The following is a 26,009-nucleotide window of genomic DNA, read 5'->3' as shown; positions in this document are numbered from 1 at the left end:
AGAGTGATGGTGTGCATGGATTTTTTTTAGTGGAGAAGGGGCGCACGCCCACCTTTGTAATAGAGTAGGCATGAGAGGGGGTGTGTCGCATTCCACTTGAATTGGGTTTCTCAAATATCTTTTCTTGTGATCTTTCTTTAAATTTAATTCCTCCATGGTGTCGGGGTCATCGAATAGAGTCAAAGTACATTATTTTCTTGGTGATTCGAAATTTAGATTGACTTATCTTGAAAATTTTCACAGCGGGTGTCAAAACGGACTTGATCTCAGTTAACGATCTACGCTTAATGATCAGGGCCCAATTTTGGAAAAATATGCAGTCAAGATAGGAAAATGATTAAGTAAAATTTTGTGGTTGATTGATGGTGGGAAATGCCTAAATATGAAATTTCACATTTTGCGCCAAAATGAAGGAATTAGCTTTAAGGTGGTCAACATTTATTGGTATAGGATCATAAATTGGGGTCTAAATTTTGTATGATTTCGTAATCATATGAGACTAAAGTGTGGTCCAAATTTTATTTGTGATTGACAGTGAAAAGTGAGTAATTCGAAAGGTCCAAATTTAGAAAGAGTTGATAAGTCTAAAATGATTAACTTCATGCCTAAGGAAAAGCGTACCGAGGTGGGGTTCTCACATTTCATACTCGGTCCATATGATGAGAAATTTAAGTTATTCATATAAACAGAAATATCCTACTGTGACTACCTACGAACTTTCCTCATTTGATGGACACCAAAATTAAGGGTCAAGAGGATGATTTGTCAATTTGGCCACTTTTACAATTATCTAAGGGCTAAAATTTGAGATGTATAGTTAATTTATGTTAGATAGACATGGTATAAAATTTTACATCTAATGGATCATGAGAACTATGTGATCTAGAAACCAATGGTATAAGTTAATAACATTTTCATAATGATTTCTAATATGAGAGTTTTAAGAAATATAATGATTTGACATGGTTATAGGCATATTTTTAAATAATTCTTAAAAATAACTCATATCAAAATCATACCGATAAGGAATTATTCACCAAATAAGTTAAGATTCTCATTAATTAAGGGGAGATATATATATATATATATATATATATATCAAACAACAGGATGAACCTAGGCTAAAACGGTAACATCTGGGATGTTACAATCCACTCCCCTTAGAAATAATTTCATCCTTGAAATTTAATTACTTCGATCATGTATACAAGTGAGGATATATTAATTCACGGTGTCCAAGTTTCCAATATATTCCATATAAGGTAGATATACAGTTCTAAAAATGTACAAGTTTATATAACTGACTACATGAAATCGGGACACAACAGCCCAGTCTACAATTATTTACCCAACCAGTATTATTAATCACGCATCGGGCCCTCTCCAGGAGAATCTGATTCATCCACTCAGCTACACCATTCTGCTCTAGTTTGTGATGCGTTATATTGTACCTCACGATCCCTTCATCCTTACAATACCGATTGAATTCTCCAAAAGTAAATTCCTCACCGTTATCTATCCTCAACACTTTCACCTTTTGCTCTGATTTTTTTCCATCATTGCTTTCCACTGCTTGAAGTTTGTGAAAATATCGAATTTATTTTCTATAAAATAGACCTACACTTTTCTAGAATAGTCATCAATGAATGTGACAAATCATGACGACCTCCACCAGAAACCATGGGCGACGACCCCCATACATCAGAATGCACACAATCAAGAATGCCCTTGCAAACATGTTTTCCAAACTTAAAAGACAACATTGATTATTTACGATATATACAATGCTCGCATATACTAAAATCAATGCTTTTAAAAATTGAAATTAAACAACAGTAAAAAAATACTTTCATGCATCACTCGCTCATGTGGCCCAAGCGCGTATATCACATTGATGTAAATGTGGAATCCACTATAGACGCTACAGTTCCACTCGATGAACTTCTTCTGGTCAACATATAAATATTTTCATTCATCTACGCCTTCATGAGTATGTGTGATCCCTTTGAAACTTTAAGAACATGATTAAACCTTGTGAATTTGCAACCTAGTGCCTCCAGTACTCCCAGATATATCAGACACTTCTTCAAATCAGGAACGTGTCTCACATTGGTCAAGATACGCTCCATGCCATCAAACATCTTGATGCGTACCAAACCAATGCCAACTACTTTATGAGTATTATGATTGCCCATAAACATTTAGCCACCATTACACTTACTGTAATTGGTGAACTAACTCCAATAAGGGGTCATATGGTACGAAGCCCCCATATCCAAAATCCGTTCTTTGTCGAAGTATCCTAATTTTGATGCGGTCAGTATGTCACTACTATTTGTTTCCTCACTGGATTTCATAGTGTTGGCTTCCTTAAAAAAATTATTTGAATTATCCTTTCTTGACTTAAAATTCTAACAATCTTTCTTAATGTGCCTTAACATGCTAAAATTACTGGAGTTCAACTTGCCTTTGCTCTTGTCTTTGAATTTGGACCTCAATCGTGAAGATCCACTGCTTTTGCCTTTACCCTTGAATTTGGACACCCCATGCAATTTCACGGAATTCATGACTTGCATTTAGAGGGATGGTAACTTCACTTCGTGTGGTCTATTGAGATATATATGTTTTATTTATTGTTCCTTCCATATTGCCGGCTAATTTTGCAAGATGAGATTTAAAAATAAATAAATAAATAAAACAATAAAAAATAAAAAAAGGGGCAAATTTAAAACTAAGTGAGCACGCCCCAAGAAAAAGGTGGGAAGAGAAATGTCAGCCGTTGAAACCTTCCTAAATCTACCTGGATGTATGCGTACGGTTCAAACTGTTCCTAACGTCATTACCACTTGGAAGAGCTGAAAACACAAAATATTACGCTGATCCAAAACTTTCATGGCACCGTGAATTTTTCAAGGTTAGGTGTTCAATGTTCGCTGTTTCTCGTGGGTTGGTCCATTTGAGTATTGGAACTGTAACGTTCTTTACTCATGTCTGTGAAATTAGCCAGAAAAAACAAGACTGAAGAGGATGGATTTCGGCATAAAATCACGTTAAGCCACCCCTAGCTTCCTACCGCAGTAACTTCATTCGGTGGTCAATGCTCACATGCAACCCGCTCCCGGACGCAAGCACTTAACTGGTGAAGGCCATTACCTAACAATATGCAGGTAGAACCGACGCGGATTGACCGCACGAACTCAACCAGTGAAGGCCATATCATAATAATACATCGGAAGAACGGACACGGAATGAGCGTGGATAAGGTACATATATCTCGTTCCGCCCACCAGGCAACTCTGCCACCACCGCAGGATTTTGTGGGGCTCACTCTGATGTATGTGTTTGATCCATACAGTCCAACCTTTCTTTCAGGTCATTTTAAACCATGATTCCAAAGTTGAAGCGTATTGAAAGCTCAAGTGAACTACACCATAAGGAAAAAGTGGGGATTGAATGGGTATAGTTGAAAACTTATTAGGGGCCATAGAAATTTTGAATCAAGCTGATATTTGTGTTTTCCATTCATCCAGATCCGTGTGACCATATAAACAGTTTATATGACAAATAAATATCACTTTGACCATAAGAAGGTTTCAATGGTTGGACGTTATTATACCCACTGTTTTATTTGGTGTGGTCCACTTGTGCTTTGGATATGCTTCCATTCAACGCCTGTGGCTTAAAATGAGCTTAAACAAAACATATGAAAGCCGTGGATGAAAATAACATTAACCACAGTGGGCCCCAAAATGTCCTTCGGTGCTCAGCCGGGCATGTTCACTACCCAGTCCGCGGAAACAGATTGGCTACTCCCCCTGCCACCAGCCAATGGCTGATGGTCGGTGCTCTATGGGCCCTACCATGATGTATGTATTTCATCCATGCTGTCCGTCTATTTTTCTAGATCATTTTAGACTATGAGACCAAAAATAAGGTATATTCCAATCTCAGTTGGACCACATTACAGGAAACAATGTTGAATGAACATCGATCATTAAAAAGTTTTTGGAGGCCATAAAAGTTTTGGATCAGGCTGATCTTTGTTTTTTTCCATTCATCTGGGTCTGTATCACCTAATCAACAAATTGGATGTTAAATAAACAGTACAGTGGGCCTTAGGAGGATTTTAATGGTGGATATCTAATCACTACTGTTTTCCTGTGGTGTGGTCCACCTGAGACTTATATCCCTCTCATTTTTCGTATTAAGCCATAAAATGATATGTAAAAATGGATGAAACACATACATCATGGTGGGGCCCACGGAGCACTGACCACCGGCCACCGGCCCGGTTCGCGTCCGAGAAAACGCGCCCATCTAATCCATGCCACCCCGAATGGCAGGAAACACCCTTCTGTTAGTTTTACGCCAATAAAGAAATCGTAGGACTCATCGTACGTGGCACTGATGCATAGTAATCCATACCCAAATAGTCGGTCCCATCATGGGTGGATCGCAACTTCAAAATAACACTATTCAAGCAATCCTAACCATTCATTAAACGTTATCAAATGGATGGCTAAAAAAGCACTCGCCTATTAATGTTTGCTTATGCCCCACCCATAGATGCTTCAACTGTGTGGACGGTCTGGATTGCCGTATAAATATGCCAGCTGCACGTTCGAAGAGATGTAACTTTATGTTTTTTTAAATGGTGTAAGACTAACAGATGAGATCTTTCCTCCGCAATGTATGCAGCGGGAACGGGGACTCTTCGTTTCTCTCCTTATAAATAACCCCTCATTGGTTCCACTCATATCATACAAAGCCTCTTCTCTTGAATCTTTCTTTCTTACCTGCAACTCTCCTATATTTCATCCCTCTTTCTTCCTTTGACAATGGCTGAGAAACACCACCACCATTTTCATCACCATAAGGAAGAAGAGAAGCCCTCTGAAGTGGTTTACGGGGAGACCGACACCTACACCGACGGCTACGGCGGAGTTGTTGAAACCACAGAAGTCGTTGCCGTTGCATCCACCGTCGATTATGAGAAAGAAGTGAAGCACCACAAGCACAAGGAGCACCTCGGCGAGCTCGGCGCTGTTGCCGCCGGTGCTTTCGCTCTGGTAATTCTCTACCAATCTTACGCAGTGTGTGTTGATGGTGTTGTTGTTGCACCATTTCAACTGCTTGGCTTTTGAGTTTTTACTTTGATTGTTTGGTTGATCTTTTGATCTGGGTCTTTATGATAATATCCCGTTAACAATTGCTTATGATGGTTATGATCGAGAGTGGTTTCCACATCCACACCGTTCGTCTCTTTGGATTCTGATACGGATGAAATGTACGCTGGCGGTAGCTTGCTAGGAACGGACAGTGGCTCTGAGGGGCCACCGTGATATATGGAATTTATCCACACCGTCCATCCATTTTGGTCATATTATTTTATGGTATAAGCCCAGAAATAAGGCAGTTCTAAGGCTCAAATGGACCACACAGTCGGTATTAAACACCAACTATTGAAAACTTTTTGGAGCTTAAGAAGTTTTGGATCAAGGTGATATTTATGTTTTCCCTTCATCCAGATCTATGTGACGTTATTAACAGCTTGGATGGCAATTAGCCATCACGGTGGGCCATAGGAAGGTTTCAACGGTGGGTGTCATTATTACCGTTGCTTCTTGTCGTGTAGCCCACTTGAGCCTTGGATCTGCCTCATTTCTCTTGGCTTATACCCTAAAATGATATTGGAAAATAAATAAACGTTGTGGACAGAACCCATACATCACGGTGGCCCGTAAGGGACGGTCGGATAGTATCCAATCGGCTTCCAATCAAAGCTGTTAGAGAACTCTTGATTGACCGATGTTGACCATCATTTGGACGTTCCTTAACCGTCAATTTATTTTCTTCAAATATATCCTCCAACCAGTGGCAAGGATCATCCTATATAAGTTGCGTGTACAGACCACTTGTGCGACCTTAGATAAGTGGATACTTGGTATCCTGTGACAGTAAGATTACATTGGTGCCTGGAAGATATGGAGCCCTCGTGATGTATAGGAAGCGGCTCCGGGTAACACCTTCGTGGATGTTACCCAACCATTTAGGCCCACCTTGATGTATTTGTTGAATATCAACGCCGTCCATCTGTTTTTCTATCTTATTGTTTTAGGACGCATTCCCAAACCTTAAGAAGATTCAAATCTCAGGTGGACCATGCCACTAGAAACAGTGGTGAATGACCAGTAAAAATCAATTTGGGTCACAAAAGTGTTGGATCAAGCTGATCTTTGTGTTTTCCGTTGATTCAAATCTTCCTGACATTATCAACGGGTTGGATTGCTAATAAACAATACGATGTGTCCTTTGGAATTTTTAATGGTGAGTGAGTTGGATCTGCATTATCTCTCAGACCCTTCCTAAAATGAGCTGGAGAAACATATAGACGGTGTGGATTTACAACAAATCATCCAGTTGGGCCCCACGTTAAGGGTATCACCCAATGAGCTGTTACCCGGGTAACATCTAATTCGCTCCCGATATATGAAGCACATCCAGTCCGTCCATCCGATGCCCGGCCCCATTTTACTCGAAGGTGTGCCGCAGCACAGCTAACAAATTACGAAGGAACACCCATCCTTGATTTCAAACGATGCCCATATTAGTTGCAAACCTGCATTTTTTTTTGGTCCGGTCCTCCACCCATGCCAGATGAATGCTATGAATGGCCTGGATTCCATATTAACAACACGGTCAAGGGTTCGAGTACCCATAGGTGGTGAAATCTCACTACGGCGTGAGTATGTGGTGTTATCATATATATATATAAAATTAAAAAATAAAAAAACCATGTAAATTAAGGTGGGCGTTCCCGCTCAACCTTTTCCCAGCGGTAACGATCCATCTTATTCATGGATCAACCTAAAATTTCGGCCCTGAAAGTACCGTGCAATGATTCATCAGATTACCCGCTTGGATTTCATTCATGCATTACTTGAGAATGCTACGTGATTTGCGCGAATCTGCGGGATTTGTAGTCCCATTGAGCCACGTGGCGGACAGTTTGGTTTTGAGGATGGGGCACGGTGTTTCATCCGGAACGGGGGTTAGTACTAACCGCGTAAATGAGATCTCTGTAGGGTCCACTAACACATACATCATGCTGTGGCCCATAGTTTTTTCAGTGGCAACCAGTACCGAGCCCCTGTATAATCCATGTCCACCGTAGTTGAAGCAGTCGTATCTTGTCGACTGTACAGGTGTCAATCATCTAAAAATTATACAGACCGTCCAATTTACGGATGGTCCTAACTAATAGCATATTGGTTCTCTTGTGGGAAATGATAATATTGTAGTAATAAAAGACGACATCCACAGCTAAGGTGCAACCTGGGGAGGTTGGGCTGGATTGAGGGTCAACTCAACCCTAACCTAACCTCATGAGTACGCAACGTCACCAAACACGAAATTCCTACCTGAGCTGCCCAACGCAGAGTCAACCCAAAGTCATCCATATTCGGCCTAAACCATCTGAAATGCATGTGATTATTCCAACTCCAGCTAACTCAACCTGAACCCGGGGACCTTGACAACCACCGGACCCAACCCAATCTGAGCTGTGGTTGTGTGAACCGGGTTCGGGTTAACCTGAGCCCAAGCTGCAATCCTACTCTTGGGAGAAAGAGAATTTCTCAGGGTGGTTTTCACATGGCATATGCAAAGAAAAATTAATGGTCCAGATCAGATTTGAGCTTTTTGATACCACTTAGATTTAAGATATTTTAGATTATCTTTTCTCAAAACCTTATAACTTAGTCAAACTAATTACGACTAGCAAATCTTATCCTTTGATTATTTATTTATTTATTTATTTTTACTACTTTTAAATTGAAGCTGTAGAGCTTTGTACATCTGTGGTGGTCCTTGTCATCCTGATATGATGGGCCTTGTGAGGAAGATACACTATTTCTGACCATCTACTAGGTGAAAAAATCAACTGCTATCATTCTAAATTAAATGCATTGATCAAATGATTTATGATCATATTATGCCATTTGTTTCGCCAGCAAGTGCAAGTGGGGGTGAATCATCCAATAGTCCAGTCTAAAAATTAGATCAAGTTTTTCATTTTTAGACAATAACTTCATGTCAGCTTACATTCTGTGGTCGGTTTTGTTTGATTTTATTAGCATGAGAAGCATAAAGCGAAGAAAGATCCCGAAAACGCACACAAGCATAAGATCGAAGAAGAGATAGCTGCAGCTGTTTGTGTAGGCAGTGGAGGATTTGCTTTCCACGAGCATCATGAGAAGAAGGAAGCAAAGAAGGAAAATGAAGAGGCTCATGGAAAGAAGCACCACCATCTCTTTTAAGAGTCTCCATCTTCGCAGCTCATATATGTCTGTGATGAGTTTTAGAGTCTCTATGCTCGTGTCTGTCCGTAGCTAGCTCGTGTTTAGACTCCATAAATATTTAAAAAGTCGTGTGTTTCTTCATTTATGATTTATATGATTTTGGGTCTGTATGTACTTAGTTTCGTTCATGTTTTGGAAGGTGAGCATGGTTTTACTTTAATTGGGTTCTTAAAATAAAGGTTATCCGTGAGGTTGTTTCTCTGGTTAAAGAACCTTTTTATGAATCTATCCTAGCATTATTGCGTCTTTTTGTTCTTCTTTAAAGGGAGGTGGGAGCACACGGCCTATTATTTCTTCTTATATGGTGCATTTTGTTCCTTGGCAAGTCGATTGAACATTGGATACAACACATGTAACATCCTAGATGTTATAGTTTTAGCTGAAGTTCAGCATATTGTTTGATATGATTATTAATTTTTCTTAATTAATGTGATTTTTAATTTATTTAGTGAATATATATATATATATATATATATATATATATATATATTTAAATCTATGATGATTTAGATGAGAATTCATTTCTAAGAATTACTTAGAAACATGCCTAGAAACTTGTAAAAGTATTAGCTTTTTCAAAACACTACGATAAAAAATAATTACGAAAATGCCAAAATTTAGAAACTTGATTTCCAAATCACATGGTTCCCATGATCCGATTGATCTAAGATTTTATTCTATGCCTATTTATCATAAATGAACCGTACATATCAAAATTCAGTCATTGGATCATAATAAAAGTATTCCAATTTCCAAATCAGGCCATTAACCCTTGATTTTGGTGTCCATTGAGTGAGAAAAGTTCATAGATAGTTATAGTCAAATATTTTCCTTCTTATGAATAACTTAGATCGCCTATAATATAAACCGAATATGAGATATGAGTGCCTCACCTTGATAAATCTTTTCTTCGGCCACAAGTTACTCCTTTTAGGAAATAACCAAGCTTACCAAATCTTTTCAAATTTGGACATTTATATTAACCCATTTCCCACTTTCAATCGCAACTCAAATTTTGACCATACATTAGTCTCATATGATTATGAGATTATACAAAATTTAGACCCAATTTATAATCTTACACCGTTAGATGATGGTCACCCCAAAACGGGTTGCCACCTTTTAGCGCAATAGGTGAAACCTCTTCCACTATCGATCGATCACCAAAAAATTTTCAATTGTTTTCCTATCATGACTATGCATATTTTTAAAATTTTGGGCACTGATCATCACGCATGAACTGTTATGACAACCCTAAGTGCAGGTCTATGATGTAGTAACAACTCAGTAAAACGCAGGTTGTACCCATCGGGAGTTGCTATTGTGCGATTTCTAAATATGTTAGAACTAGAACTAGTATTTAAACTAACTACTAAAATTTGATTTTAGAGAGTAATTGTTGAAAAAACTATCAGAATTAAAATACTAGAGCATCAAGGATCCACTCATAGCCATCTTAATGTTAATTTACTTGATTTAATTGGATCAGACAACTGGAATCGAAGTCATATCATATTCAGTTAAATAATAGAGCAGTTAAATCATCATTCATGCATCAAAATAGATTTAAACTTTCATTGAATTGACTCCCTCATAAAGCATCATCAATTTGATCGCAGGGAATTAAAAGCATTTATCGTGCCTAGAGTCAACGATAGATCAATGGATTTTACAGATCAATCCCTTGTAAAACATGTAAGAAATTATTTATAGTCTTCCCAATCATCCAAAGAGCCTGGAGTCGATAATGGATCAAAGCAAACTAAAAATACTTTTTTATTCAAACCAAATATTAATGAATTATTCAACATATAAACCAAATACTTAAATCAAAGTAAATTAAACATTACGAAGAACTACAACCTTCAACTCTTAGCTATAGGTAAGAGATTAGTTAACCATAAACATGATTGAATGAAAACGCAAATAAAAAAAACATAAAACTAATTAGAACCAAAGTTTTGGAGAAGAAAAATGATTCCTTGAAGCTCCACAACTCTTTGCTCTACTCCTACCTTAATTCATATTTAGAAGATCATAAAACATCCCTTTATATATCTTTAATTTGTACCAACTTCAAACCAACCTTGAATTTATACATTTAATCGCACATTCGATATCACTTCGATGGCATCGAACTCTCATCGTAGGAATTGAGTTAAAACAGAAAATTGCCCACCAATGAATTTTCAAATTCAGAGATTTTCTCAATGGCATCAAAGCTCCTTTGATGAAATTGAAGGGTGCATGAATATGCCTAGCAACAAAATCAGAAATTTCTTAAAGTTTACGATGGGATCGAGGGTGGCTTTGATGGGATCAAGGGTGGCTTCGATGGCATTGACACTTACTTTCATGGCGTTGAAGGCGTCATCAATGGCATCGAAGTGTCGATTTCTGCTGCTATGATTTTTTGCACTTTGAATCTTCAAATATCTTCCTTCCTTACTTGATTTCCTTTGATCCTTGGCTCTTTAATTCTTTAATCTTGATCTCCACAGATCCAATCCTCCACTTGGTTATTCGATCTTTAAAAATTCAATCATTGCTTTAAGCGTCTTTTTTACCTTAGCTCTCAAAATCACATCGCAAGAGAAAACATGCATAATTAAATCAATTAAGCACATCTATATTCATAAAACCAAAGCATAACAAGGGGGGAATATACAATATTTCACACTCAACACACCTCCCCAATTAGCATTTTTCTAGTCCTAAGCAAAACATGCGAAATCTAATCTCCTAAAAATCTAAATTTCAAACCTTTCTTAGAAAGCAACATTTTGTGTAATCCTACACATATGAGTAAAATTCAAATATATAAGAATAAAATATTAACAATCTAGAATCTAATATCACTAGTAAACTATTAAACTAAGTTCTCCCTTAAACAGTTAATCAATAGAATGCATCCAAACATCAAGTTCCTAGTGTACTTAATATCTTTCAACTTATAATCCATAAGAGTTAACCTTCTTTCCATAATGTCAACCATAATCATTACCTTAATGTGGACATATCAACACAAGTTACTGATTCCGAACCTATCTCATTTTCACTTATTTTTCTAACTTTTCGACTTTACATTGATGGCTTTTACACTTTTTTTATTCTTCTTTTCATTCTTTTTCATTGATTTCTCATTAAAACACATACCATAAGTAGCCATTTTGATTTCACTATTTTTCAATTCGTCATTTTCATCTTTTTCCAACAAGGTAAATAAGGATCTTTAGACTTGGTTCCTAATACTTTTAAGTAATTATCAAGTTAAAATTAGAAGTTTAAGTTTACTTAAAAAAATATAAGTTAGATGTGAATTGTGAACTAGACTCAATTTATACTTAAACTTTCTATTAATCAATTCATTAAGAAGAACTTTATTCAGAAATTTACTAATTAACTAAATTCTAGATTTTCAAAATTTTATTCTATATCTTATCATAATAACTCAAATATATTTAATTACATAGAATATTGTAACGTCACGGAAAAATCGGTACAAGGACCCGAGTACCACCTTAGGTAGAAATCACCCAAGACCAAAACTTTTAGAAATTAGGTTAATATTAGCAAGTGCTAAACTAGAGTGCTTATGAAATTAGTACTAATCACTTTAAATATGATCTGTACAGTATCACTGACGCTATATTACCTTGAAATCTAGAATCCATCCTTAAACCCGGTTGCTCTTGGGAGCACACCGAAACTTCGTATCAGACCTGGATCACACGTCGAAAGTCCAATTACCCCGAAACTATACAGTTATGACCGCATTACTGGACTTGACAATCTTCTCGAAAATCAAGTCTTAATTGTGTTTAGAAATGCACAACTTAAGCCCGGAGCGAAGAGTGTGAGAAACGTGAAAATATTTAGAAATAAAATTCGAATTTAAGTAATCTGAGTCGTGTCATTTGCAGGCCAAATATAAAGATTCAGACCGTCAAAATCTGACTAAAATACACCCTCGGATAAGGAGAAATGTCCCACACATGTCGGTTACTTGTGACCCTAATCGAGTGCCCGTGATCGTTAAACTGAAACTGGTCCGCCACGGCTGATCTACAAACCCGAACGGAATGAAAACTTAGCTTGACCTAGATCCATGGTCAGGGAGCTTAAGTCCGACCGCACGTGAAAAAGGGGCCACCAGAAGTGCTCCGTTGGACCGGAACAGTCCATATTTGGATATAACCTAAGTATACCTTGGCCCTGGGGCCATTCCCATCAAACCTGAGCCTATATAAGGACCTTAAACCCTCACTCTCTCACCTCATAGGAATTTGAGAAACCCTAGGAGAGAGAGAAGAGAAAAGAGAAGGGAAAAGAGAGAAAGTGAGAGTGAGAGTTGGAGATTCTTTATGGGATTCAATCCCACTACTCCACGCAATCAACCGCCGATCCTGTATCGCTATACAGGCGATTCCGACTCCGTACTTAGGTAAGAAAACCTAACCCTAACTTGTCTTAAGATTTTTTACTAGTGTATTAGATGAATTAGCTAACCTATTCCCTGTTATAGGTTATTGTGGTGCCGTAGACAAGACTTAGCTTTAAAACTGAGTTCGTTACGAGTCTACCGGCAAAAGGTGTGAACTATAAACATATAGGTTATGGTTTTCAAGGCTTTCAATGTCGGTTAATAGTTTATTACTGATGTGGGTGCTATTTCACATGCCAAATATGATGTTTGTTTCGCGTTTCAGATATGTATGAACTATGTGGAGTTTAGTGTATTCTATGTATTTATAGAAAAGACTGTATACATATGGAATTTGAAATTACGTTTGCTATGATTAATTGTCATGTGATTATGCTAGTTGTATGCGTAATAACTCCTTGATGAAAGGATTTGCCCTAATACGTGTTATCACCAACATACATCATGTATGCTGGAATATGTAGTCTAAGTGTTTATAGAAATGTCTGAATGAACAAGTGTGTAATAAATTGTATGTTATATGGGAGTTGAGAAGAGATTCTCAACTATCTTAACGATGTGTATGATTTCCTCCATGTAACTTACATTCTCTGTCTGTTTTACTTAGGGACTACATATGTATGAATTCATGTTTAAGTTTAAATCCATCAAATGTTCATATGCTAGTATGATTGGAATTGTTGATCCATTACTGTTCTGATTAGCTTGTATGATTATCTGTTATAATTGAATGTGTTTGAGACTACGGAATAGTCTAGGTAATCGGTAACAGGTACTGAGTAGGTGGCTGAGGTTGTTTCGCCACATAAGATGTGATCAATGAATTCGAGTCGTACTTGGGATGTCGGCAGTGATTAGGCCACACGGAGTGCTTATGCACTTCATGTCGATCAACTCAATGTACGCTCGTACTAGTCGAGCTCATCAAGTAACCCGATTGACCTGATGTATGTTCACCATGTATAGACGCTACTGCTTGAATCTAAGGTACCAAACTCACCAGTGAAAACCCTTTTAAACCTTGGTACCTCGATTTGCTAAGACTCATGAGCCGGGCATGGTGGTATGGGACACCGTGGTCGATCTGTCGGCCTACGCTGGGGTGACGAGCCTCCCTGTAGTGACCAGTGAGCAACCCAGACTCGTGAGTCGAATACGGTGGTATGAGACACTGTATTCGAACTGTCGGCCTACACTGATAAGGTGAGGAGTCCTTTGGAGTGACCTCGAGCGTATGCTAAGACTGCGTAGAGGTGACGAGCCCTTACGTAGCAAGGCCTGCACTGATAAGGTGACGAGCCCTTTGCAGTGACATAGAACCTTAACATCGTATGAGATTTACTAGGATTGACGACCCTAGAATGGATCATTGTTTGGGAATTGATATAAGGGAGGTACCTTAGCTTCCCAATCCTGCTTTGTGAAAAGGACTATTAAGAACTTGGTAATCATGTTCATGCACCGCACTGCATGTGCCGTTTGGCGTTGGGCAGAGCACTGAGGAAGTGACTGACATGCGCGACTGTTAGATGAAGATCGTAGAGGGAGTGCAGGCGAGGGCTGCATCATTTATTCATACCATTCTTACATTAACTAGAGTATTTAGGAATGCTTGATTGTATTGCTTTATCATTACTGCTTGACTAAATTGATAATATGTTAACCTTTGCTTCATTGTTCCACTGAGTTAATCACTCACTCCCACGTTACGGGACGGTGTTGTACACACCTACCAGACTCTGTCTTAGATGTAGATGGAGACCTGACTGATGAGGTGGAGGTGAACTTCGTAGACGATGAGGATGCCTTCTCCTATATGCAGTATTCTGGCGGGTTTACCTAGACTGTTCTGATCGGCGGGGCTTCAGGGTTATGCTTATAGTGGACTATTACATTTTGACATTTTGTAATTTGAATCAATACATGTAATTATTGACCTGGAAATGCATACATACTTTAGAGACCTAAACCGGTTTATAAAGTTATACATACTCGTTTCAGTCTTCTGCTTGCGTATTACAACAGTCCATGGATTATGTTTCGTTGATTTGGCTTAATCTTATTCATGTTTTATGCACTAATACAGACAACATTTAATCATTATTAAATATGTTGCATAAGTGATGCATTGGAACTCAGGAGTTGGACTTCTACTCGACCCCTGATTTTCAGGGCGTTACAAATATTAATATTCAAAAAGGCTTTTGAAACTGAAAATTTTAAAAAATTAAGAGAAATTTTCTCAAAACTGAAATTACTAATTAGTTCATCTAATCTCACTCCTAACCTAAAATCTACATTATTCTTAATGTAAAAGATATATAATGCAAGATATGCAATACATTATAACAAGAGACAATAAAAATGAAAGAGGAATGAGTAAGAGAATTAGTACTTGAGGAAGATCGCTGAAATGGTATGAAGTCTTCAATGTCTAAAGGTATTAGTACTATTGATGCAGAAATCTGGTCAGCCCTCCTTGACTCGTGAACCTACATAAAGAGCAAACCAAGAAGACCCTGGTTGGTGTGCCAGGGACTCTCCGATACCAAAGTCAAGAATCTGGGTCTAGTAGAGTGTAGAAGGTCAGGACTAGAGATTGTGCATACCTCTTCCATCTAGAGATCTTCATATTTATAGGTGGGAACAGGTGGTGGCATAGAGGACAATCATCCCTATTTTTGAGGGGACAGAATCCTAGTAGGATTTTGAGTCTACACGTGGTGGAGATCCTTCTAGATCTTCAACAAGGAGAACCATGTTGGAGATGGTTTCCACAATCTTCAACACGGATCGCGGGTGGATAGCAACGTCAATTAGGTCGGGCTCAGCTTAACGTTTTGGGTCGAGCTTGACCTGATGCTGAGAGGTCGAGCTTTGGTTTGCTGAGGTCGAACTCGACATATTCGCTAAGGTCAGGATCGACCTAACGTTAGGGTCGAGCTCGACTTGATGCTGAGAGATGGAGTTTTCTTCCTGGTTGGTCGAGAGGTGAGTGCTGGACCGTCGGGTTGCACCTGTTGCCGTTAGAACACTTGACCTATCCTGTTGACAATAGGTTAGCATATTTGCCCCATAATAGTAAGTCTCCCCTACTTACTAGTCCATGTAGTGGATTGGATAAGTAGTATGTGCTCTGGCCAGGTTGTGCTTAACATCAAGTCGAGTTGGGACTTAGGGTAGGATAAGCCGGGAGGCCGAGGAAAGTGAACCACCTACGTGTCATTATGAGTGATGGGGAGTCAGCGATTGCGAAACTCGAGGTCGGAGTTCCATGATGGCAGTGTGATGGCGGCTCTCGACCAGTGGGTACTTGGCATGTGCTAGCTATCTTCAGAATGGGGCTCGAGGTAACCATACGCTGTGTCTCATAAGGGGAGCGCTAGCGTGTGACGCTTCGACTCTACATGCTCGAGCACTAATGGGGTGCCATTAATGTGCTGAATGTGATGTGTATACTTTAAGACCTGTATCCTAGGCCGTACTGTTCCGTCGACTCCCGCGATCCTTTTCGTCGAAGTCCAGCAATCTGCGATGTATAATCAACATTTGCACGCAACTCTAAGTCGTATTTTATAGAATTGAGTCAGCTTAATCCGAGACTTGTACCATTGCGACCTCACTGTCATCGTAGTTCTAACGCCGCGTCTTGCATATCGATCCGATACCGTGGCAGGGAGATGTGGGCTGACGTTTATTTCAAAGAAAATGCCGCGCATTTGCAATCCCAAGAGAATCTCTACAACATGTCCCATCAATCAATCAATCCATCAATCATCACCTCATTTTAAGTACAAAGCAACCCATGCTTTCTTTCTCCACAAGTCAAGCAATCACCGAGTTAACTCTTTCTCACCCTCTCTTAACAACCATACATGTCAAGTACACATCACACATCACTCACCCTTTCACCCATCACACCCATCCCTCACTTCTCTTACAACCCTTTCTCTCTCTCTCATTTCTCAACACAACTCCCAAGCTAGTAAAAAAAATGCACGTCCATGCATTCCAAGAGAGAAAATGAATTTGTGTGGCCCACCTTTCCCATCCCAAAAAAAACCTGCATCCTAGCCATTCAACTCTCATCACCCTCCATTAAAGTGAAGCACAAGGAGACTGGCGTTCCAACGAACTGAGAAGATCGAACGATGGGTGCTTCTATAGGATAGATTGTCATGTTCTTATGATGGGCCAAGTGAGGCCTACCGATTGATGGTATGGATCTCTCTTTGGACCCTAAGATGTGGCCGATGGCCCACCTTGATTATTAATGTCATTCCATGATGGGGCCATTCTCCGTAGACCCCATCATGATGTTTACTTTCTAGTTTAAAAGGGGGTCATCTAGACCTTCTATTTCGGTGGAGAAAGGATCTCCACCGTTGATTTTGATCGGTGGGCCCATATGAAATGGGACCCACTTGATGTATGTTATAGATTATGCAAGGGAGGGCCCATAGTACCGAGGTCCCTCCATCATCACATGTCTCTCTTTCTTGCTCTCTCCCTCTCTCTTTCATATTTTTGGTATGATGATGTGGCCGTGTGGCCCGTCCGGATGGACCCCACCATAAGGCATGTATTTTTATCCAAGTCATCTATTGGTGGGGCCCACTTTATAAGCGTTGTATCCACACCACCCATCATTTGGTGGCCCACGTGTGAAGCCCACTTGAAATGCACAACCGTCCAACATCCCTGGACACTGGACGATTGAATGAGAAACACAAATATTAGCTTGGTGTAATGCATTTGGGGTGGGCCACTTGTGTAGACCCCACCTTGATGCATGTTGTTAATCCACACCATCCATTCCTTAGTCCAAATCATTTTACCCATTGAGCCAAAAAATGAAGCTGATCTGAGTATTTGGTGGGCCATAGCATAGAAAACAGTGATTTTCATCGTTTAAATTCACCTTAACTTTTCTACACGTCGAAAGATGCCCAATATTGGGCTTGTTGGATTGGTTTTGGATTATAGAATCCATTGGGTGAGATGGATTCTTCGGATGCGGGCCCAACGCATGAAAAACCGCGAGCTTTCGCGATTTAAAAAAAAAACAAATATGCAGCAGACACTACTACTGCCAAAGGCGCGGGTAGTGCCTGCGGCATGTAGTGGGCGGACGTCAGGAGACCCACGGTCCAGCTGTGGGCCCCACCATGATGTGTGTTTTGTATATCCACACCGTCCATTTTGTAGGCCCTTAGGGCAGTAGGCTGCCCTCCAAAAATCAAACACATCCAAAGCTCAGGTGGCCCACATCATAAGAAACAGTGAGATTGAACCGTCTGCCATTAAAACCCATTTTTGGGTTCACAGAAGTTTTAAATCAATATGAAATTTGTTTTACTCTTCATTCAGGTTTGCGTGACCTTATGAACGGATTGGATGGCTTATAAACATTATGGTGGGCCCCACTGGGACCCACAATGATGTGTTTTATTCCCACTGTCCAGCAGACGGTGCAGCCCACAGTGATGTATGTGTTCTATTCACACCATCCACTGCTGTGGCCGGTGGAACCCACTTAGATGTATGTGTTTTATCAATGCCGTCCAGCTATTGGATGGCTAGTGGACCCCACCAAAATGTATGTGTTTTATATATGCCATCCAATCATTTTAGCTGGCTGCTAGATGACAGGGGGACCCCACCATGTGGTATATGTTTCATCCATGCTGTCCATCTATATGGGACCCACCCCACATGTGGGCTGCGCTTGTGATATATATACGTGTGTGTGTGTATGTATATATATTATATTGTATATTATATATATATATATATATATATATATATATATATATATTATTATATAATGTATACATGATGGTGGGCCTTTATGGCACCCACCATGATGCTTGTGCTGCATCCAAACTGTCTAACCATTTTGAAAGCTCATTTTACAGACTTGAGACTAAAAATAAGATAGATCTATAGTTCAAGTGGACCCCACCTTGGTATATATATAAGGCCCAAGTGATTAGGCCCATCTTGTCATATTTATGGCCTGTTGTTGAGGCCCACCTTGATGTGTATGAGGTCGTTGTTGAGGCCCACCTCGATGTGAATGTAAGGCCCATGTTATGAGGCCCATTGTGATGTATTTCAAAGGCCCGTGGGATATGGCCCATTGCAATGTACATAAGGCCCATTGATGCAGCCCACTTGATTTATATAAGGCCCATATGATGTGGCCCATTTGATGTATCTAAGGCCCATGGTCGAGGCCCAAGGGGATGTCCTTAAGGTCCATTACAATGTGTGATTCCCCTATGGTTTATGTAATGATATTTATGGCGGGCCGTGCCTAGGGAACAATGATGGTTTGACGTCCACATTGTAAGTGTAATGCTGGTTAAATGTCCGCATTGTAACTCTCCTTAGGGCCCATTGATAGGCCCATACTTGTTGATAATTCATCACTTTATAACATGTTTAGTATAGCTCCATGATTCATGCCCATATGCATCATATGTATGCTTGATATGAGGAATGTTTAATCATAGCATAAGCCGTTGGGCTGAAACATTTACGGGACTGCTTATACGACGGAGTGCCCCACATGATCGCGTGGTACGTGCAGGATTGCTGCATGATTGTACGGTGTGACTCATGTATCTCACATATGTATGACTTGATCACTGCACACCCTAGCGACATCAGGACCGTGGCCTCCACAGGCACATCGTGGATAGTCGTATCGAATACCGAAAATGTTGGCTCTAGCATTATGGGCACTTAGGACGTCCTTGGGTGAAAATCTCAGAACCTTTTTGGTACCAGGAGATGCTCCAACGTCTAGACCGAGTGGATATATGAGCACCTGAGTGTCAAATATTAGGAGGTCGCGTCTCTCACTGTGTCGTGGTCGGTTGGAAAGGGGTATGGCCTTATCCGCCCAAGTGAGAGGGCTATAAGCTAGGCTGAGTTTGACCAGCTCGCAATTGAGTCCGCTATCGATGAGCTGGATAGGTATTAGCAGACTACTGGTCAGGCAGATAGTGTGGTCTCTTCCACTTGCTTGACTATGCCGCTAGGGAGGAGGCAGTCAGTGTGAGGTGTATTAAACCCCGGTGATATCCAGAGAGAAACTATACTGATATGTGTACTTGATAAGGACTGGCATGCTTGCTTTGCATCTTGCATATGACACTTGGCTACATAGGCCTCGCATCGCATGGTCTTGGTATAACCGATAGCATTCATGCCTTGCATCACATAACTTTGGTACAGCTGATAGCATTCATGGACTTATCATGTATTTCCGCATTACTTTGATATTGTACGCTTGGCGCTTACCTTGCGCACACACTTACACCACCCTTTAAGCTTTTGTAAGCTTATGCACGACCGTTGCGTGCAAGTGTCGTTGGACAGTAGCAGCGTTGAGGCAGGAGCGCGCATCTAATCATTTTAGAGTTTTTTTTATCACCCTGTATTTTCCTTTCTGCATTGTACTTGTACTTAAAGTTTTTGATATAGTGAATATGTGGTGATGTTGTTTTTGTGACTTGGTTATGCTTGTGGTTATGCTCCATTAAAATAAATCATACTAAAAATCCTCCTTGTAAGATCTTAGGATCGGAATCTAGCACATGAGTGTTGAGATCTGAGAATGAGGCACTACTGAGGCTGTCGGCGCCGGATTCGGTGATCAGGAATTTTGTGAGCTCGGTTTCCAAGTTTGGGGCATGATAGAAGTTGGTATCAGAGCATAACTTGGGAATGCCTAAGATCACATCACATATCTGCTATGAACTTAGAATAAATAGGTTCCGGGTCCGAATAACTTAGCGATTTTTTGACATAGACCCTTAACGTTTATGCCTTCGAGAATTCTCAAGGTTGATAAGCCCTTGTTCCTTCCTATAGGACATAATGGCTAGAAGAGCGACCCAAGCGAACCCCGCTCCACCACCTGTGACTCCCGCTCCACCACCTGTTACACCCGCTCTACCACCTGCGACTCCCACTCCACCCTGGATATTTCTGCTTTCCAGCCCGAGGATGCCACTCCTTTACCTCAGACCGGTGCAGATCTGACCGTACCTATGAGTGCCACTCAGCTACAACAGATGCTATAGGCGATGACTGTTATTCTTCAGGGGCAGAGTAGGTGTCCCACTGTTACACTAGCCGATGTTAAGCAGGAGCATACAAGCGCCCTTCTTAAGGACTTCCAACAACACGATCCACCGTGTTTCCGAGGCGAGCTTGACCCTACTGCAGTGGAGATATGGTGCTCCGAGGTGGAGAAGATATTTGAGACCATGAGATGTACGACCCAGCAGCGAGTCTCATTAGCTATATTCCTTCTCCAGGGTGAGGCTCAGCATTGGTGGGATTCTGTGGCCCGATCGGTAGCGGCCGATTTTGAGTGGACCTGGAAGAACTTTGTAAATCGGTTTGACCGGAAGTTCTTTCCCAAGCATGTGCGACAACAGCGCATATTAGAGTTTGAAACTCTGGTCTAGGGAGACATGACTGTGTCCCAGTATGAGGCACGTTTCATCGCGCTATCGAGATTTGCGACATATCTTGTTGACGATGAGGGGCGAAAGGTTTGCGTTTTGAGAATGGTTTGCGTCCTGCCCTCAAGAGTCGTGTGATCGGACACATGCTTCCAACATTTGAGCAGATCGTGGAGAGGGCATAGATTTATGAGTCAGATTGGGCCAGTTTGCAGAGAGCCCATGACCAGAGGGGAGATCAGAAGAGGAAGGAGCCTTCTAGTGGTTCCCAACAGCAGCAGCAGCATTGTTCATAGCAGTGACACATGACCCGCCCAGTATTCTGAGCACTGGCAGTACCCCTAACACCACCTCTGAGACCGTTTACAGGTACTTGCTTTGGGTGTGGTAGGACAGGACATCGTGTGTACAAGTTCCCCATCCACGGTAGCAGCCGAGGACATCGCATCAGCCTCCACGATAGCCACCACAACAGCAGCAGCGACCACAATACCACCCTCCAAGGCCTCCCCCATTGCAGTCGAGGCAGCAGATCAGGCCGCCATAGCGGCAACAGCATCAGTCGAGACCTCAGAGGGGACCTCCACCTCCCCAGTAGGCCTAGGGCAGATTTTATGCCGCACAGCAGGACCCTCAGTCATCAGGAGGGGTCGTCGATGGTACTCTCCTTATTTCTACATGCATTGCATGTGTATTGTTTGACTCTGGTGCATCGCATTCCTTTATGGCCACTGATTTCTGTCGATCGACCGGTTTGCCGATGGAGTCTGCCCGTGAGGGTTTTTCAGTATCGACGCCCTTAGGGAAGACTGCAGTATTAGACTGATTTTACTCATCTTGCCCCATTCTGATTGGGGATATCTTTTTACCTGCGGACCTATTCGTATTACCGATGTCCGATTTTAATGTTATCCTGGGCATGGATTGGCTCGCCGAGTGCCACGCTATATTGGACTGCTCCGCGAGGATAGTCATGTTCTGTATACCTGGCGTGCTAGAGTTCCAATTTGTTGCCAAGCCCAGGGGAGAGCAGCTTTCTTGCCTATTATCGTGTGCCGTTGAGGAGTTAGTTTCTTTGAGTATTGACCAGCTGTCAGTTGTTTGTGGTTTTTCGGATGTGTTCTAGGAGATTTCGGGGTTACCACCTCGTCAGCACACTGAGTTCTAGATTGATCTCATGCCTAGTACCATGCCTATTTTGAAGGCCCCATATCGTATGATATCGTTAGGATTATGGGAACTGCAGAAGCAGTTGGACGAGTTGCGCGAGTTAGGCTTTATCCGTCCAAGTAGTTCGCCATGAGGAACGCTGGTACTCTTCGTGAAGAAGAAGGATGGCTCATTGAGGCTTTGCGTAGATTACCACGAGCTCAATAAGGTCATGATCAAGAGCAAGTACCTGCTCTCGAGGATTGATGATTTATTTGATCAGCTGCAGGAGGCGCAGTTCTTTTCGAAGATAGACTTGTGGTCCAGTTATCATCAGGTTCGGGTTTGAGATGAGGATATCCTGAAGATAGCTTTCAGGACGCGCTACGGTCATTTTGAGTTTCAGTCCATGTCCTTTAGGCTAACCAATGCGCCCGCAGTGTTCATGTAGTTGATGAACGAGGTCTTCCGTCCGTATCTCGACCAGTTTATTGTGGTGTTCATCGACGACATTCTGATATATTCGAGGACCCTTGAGGAGCATGAGCGGCATCTAGAGATTACATTGCAGACCCTCCGTACACACCAGCTTTAGGCGAAGTTGGAGAAATGCGAGTTCTGGCAGGAGGAGGTGAAGTTCCTCGGTCATGTGGTGACGAGGCAGGGTGTCACCGTGGACCCCTCGAAGATTGATGTCGTGCGTCAGTGGGACCAGCCCACGATCGTATCTGAGATCTGCAGTTTTCTTGGTTTGGCGGGCTACTACCGATGTTTTATTGAGGGATTCTCTCGCATTGCAGCCCCATTGACTAGGTTGACCTGTAAGGGTACCAAGTTCGTGTGGAGCGACGCTTATGAGCAGGCATTTATGGAGCTGAAGGACCGCCTCACGTCTACTCTTGTCCTCACTCTTTCCTCTGGGAGTGATGGATATGTTGTATTTACTAATGCCTCGCAAGTTGGTTTGGGTGTTGTCCTGATCCAGCACAGGAAGCCAGTGGCTTATGCGTCTCGTCAACTCAAGGTCCATGAGCTGAACTACCCTACGCATGATTTGGAGTTGGCAGCAGTGGTCTTCGCACTGAAGGTGTGGAGGCACTATCTTTATGGGGTGAGGTTCGAGCTCTTCTCCGACCATAAGAGCTTGAAGTATTTGTTCTCTCAGTTCGAGTTGAACATGAGGTAGAGGCATTGGATAGAGCTCTTGAAGGACTATGATTTTAATCTCCAGTACCACCCGGGCAAGGCGAACGTGGTGGCAGATGCCCTCAGCCGTCAGCCATGAGGCTTGGTGGCACACATGATGATTCAAGAGTGGAGGATACTTGAGAATATAGTAAAGTATGACTTTGAGTTTGGTCTGCAGTCATCTATTGTTCAGCTATCGAGCCTGTCAATTCAACCCTCTCTTGTCGCAAGGGTGATCGAGGCTCAGCAGATAGACGAGTCGTTACAGGATTAACGAGCAGAGGCAGCATCTGAGAGTCAGACAGATTGGCAGATTAATTCTGATGGTGGACTTTGCTTCAGAGGCTGATTATGTATCCCGGATATTCCTGAGTTGCATCGAGATCTTATGACCGAGGCACACCGATCGCGGTTCTCTATCCACCTTAGCTCGACGAAGATGTATTACGATATGAGGCGTCAGTATTTTTGGTCGAGGATGAAGCGTCAGATAACCAGTTTTGTGGCCGAGTGTAACACGTGCCAACATGTCAAGACCGATCATCAGAGACCCCTTGGTCTATTGCAGCCATTGAGCGTCCCGATGTGGAAGTAGGAGCACATATCTACCAATTTTGTCATAGGTTTGCTGAGGACTCAGCACGATCATGACGCTATTTGGGTTATCGTGGACCGTCTGACGAAGTCGGCACACTTTCTTGCGATTCGTGAGACTTGACATACGGACCGGCTCGCCAAGATGTTTGTTGATGAGATCGTGAGACTACATGGTGTTCTTGTCTCGATCGTTTCAAACCGAGACCTAAGGTTCATGTCTCAGTTTTGGAGGAACTTCCAGAGAGTGATGGGGACTGATTTGCAGCTCAGCACTACGTATCATCCGCAGACCAATGGATAGACCGAGAGGGTCAACCAAATCCTTGAGGATATACTTTGGGCCTGCGTAATGTTTTTCTCGGGTAGTTGGGACGAGCACCTGCGATTAGTTGAGTTCGCGTACAACAACAGCTATCAGGCGACCATAGGCATGGCTCCTTTTGAGGCATTATATGGCAGACCGTACAGATCTCCGAGTTATTAGATCGAGGTTGAAGAGCGGTGTCTCTTCAGTCCCGAGCTTGTGCAGCAGATGTCAGAGGTTATCGACATCATCAGGCAGAGGATGCGCAAAGCTCAGAGTCGGCAGAAGAGTTTTGCTGATCATCGGTGTCGTCCCTTAGAGTTTGCTGTTGGGGACCATGTGTATCTCAAGGTCTCACCTATGAAGGGTGGGGTTCGTTTTGGAGCAAAGGGCAAGCTTGCCTCGAGACTTATAAGACCTTTCGAGATCACCGGGCGCTTTGGCGTCGTGGCCTATCGGCTTGCCTTGCCATCTCAGTTGTCTGGCGTTTACAACGTTTTTCACGTCTCCATGTTGAGGAAGTGTGGGTCAGACATCGGGCCTGTTATTGATTGGCAGCCGTTGGAGGTTCGTGAAGATGCTTCTTACATTGAGCAGCCAGTTTGTATCCTCGATCGGAAGGAGCAGGTCCTGCGGACCAAGGTTATTCCCTTGGTGAAGGTGCAGTGGGGCCATTATAATGTGGATGAGGTGCCTTGGGAGCGCGAGGTGGAGAATTGCGAGCGCTACCCCCATCTTTTCGATGTTTGATTGTATGATATACTGTGTTTGATTATATATGATGTTATGTTTGCTATTCCCTTATGAGTTATGGTTAGTTGTGATGGTAGAATAAACTTCGATGATGAAATTTTTATTAGGTGGGGAGAGCTGTAAGACCTGTATCCTAGTCCGTACTGTTCCGTCGACTCCCACGATCTTTCCTGTCGAAGTCTGACAATCTACAATGTATAATCAATGTTTCCGCGTGACTCTAAATCGTATTCTATAGAATTGAGTCGGCTTAATCCGAGACTTGTACCATTACGACCGCACCATCATCGCGGTTCTAACACTGTGTCTTACATACCGATCCGATACCCTGGCAGGGAGATGTGGGCCCACATTTATTTTAAAGAAAACGTCGCGCGTTCGCAATCACAAGAGAATCTCTACAACATGTCCCATCAATTAATCAATCCATCAATCAATCACCTCATGTCAAGAACAAATAACCCATGCTTTCTTTCTCCACAAGTCAAGCAACCACCAAGTCAACTCTTTCTCACCCTCTCTCTTAAACAACCATACATGTCAAGTACACATCATACATCACTCACCCTTTCACCCATCACACCCATCCCTCACTTCTCTTAGAACCCTTTCTCTCTCTCTCTCTCTCATTTCTCAACACAACTCCCATGCTAGCAAAAAAAAAAATACACGTCCATGCATTCCAAGAGAGAAAAATGACTTTATGTGGCCCACCTTTCCCATCCCAAAAA

The 26,009-nt window shown here is 41.7% G+C and overlaps 1 protein-coding gene across 1 annotated transcript; it reads left to right on the top strand.

Annotated features, from left to right (window-relative positions):
- Positions 1–4,747: 4,747 nt before the first annotated feature.
- LOC131237332 (abscisic stress-ripening protein 2-like) lies at positions 4,748–8,611 on the top strand. Its single transcript, XM_058235040.1, has 2 exons — positions 4,748–5,069; positions 8,136–8,611. Exons 1-2 carry the CDS (start codon positions 4,839–4,841, stop codon positions 8,316–8,318), a joined length of 414 nt encoding a protein of 137 aa, XP_058091023.1. The 5' UTR covers positions 4,748–4,838; the 3' UTR covers positions 8,319–8,611.
- The last annotated feature ends 17,398 nt before the right edge of the window (positions 8,612–26,009 follow it).

Source organism: Magnolia sinica, chromosome 2 (genome assembly GCF_029962835.1).
Source record: "Magnolia sinica isolate HGM2019 chromosome 2, MsV1, whole genome shotgun sequence".
Lineage (NCBI taxonomy): Eukaryota > Viridiplantae > Streptophyta > Magnoliopsida > Magnoliales > Magnoliaceae > Magnolia > Magnolia sinica.
The sequence above is the reverse complement of the archived record's forward strand: the minus strand, read 5'-3'. Positions and strand labels throughout refer to the sequence as shown.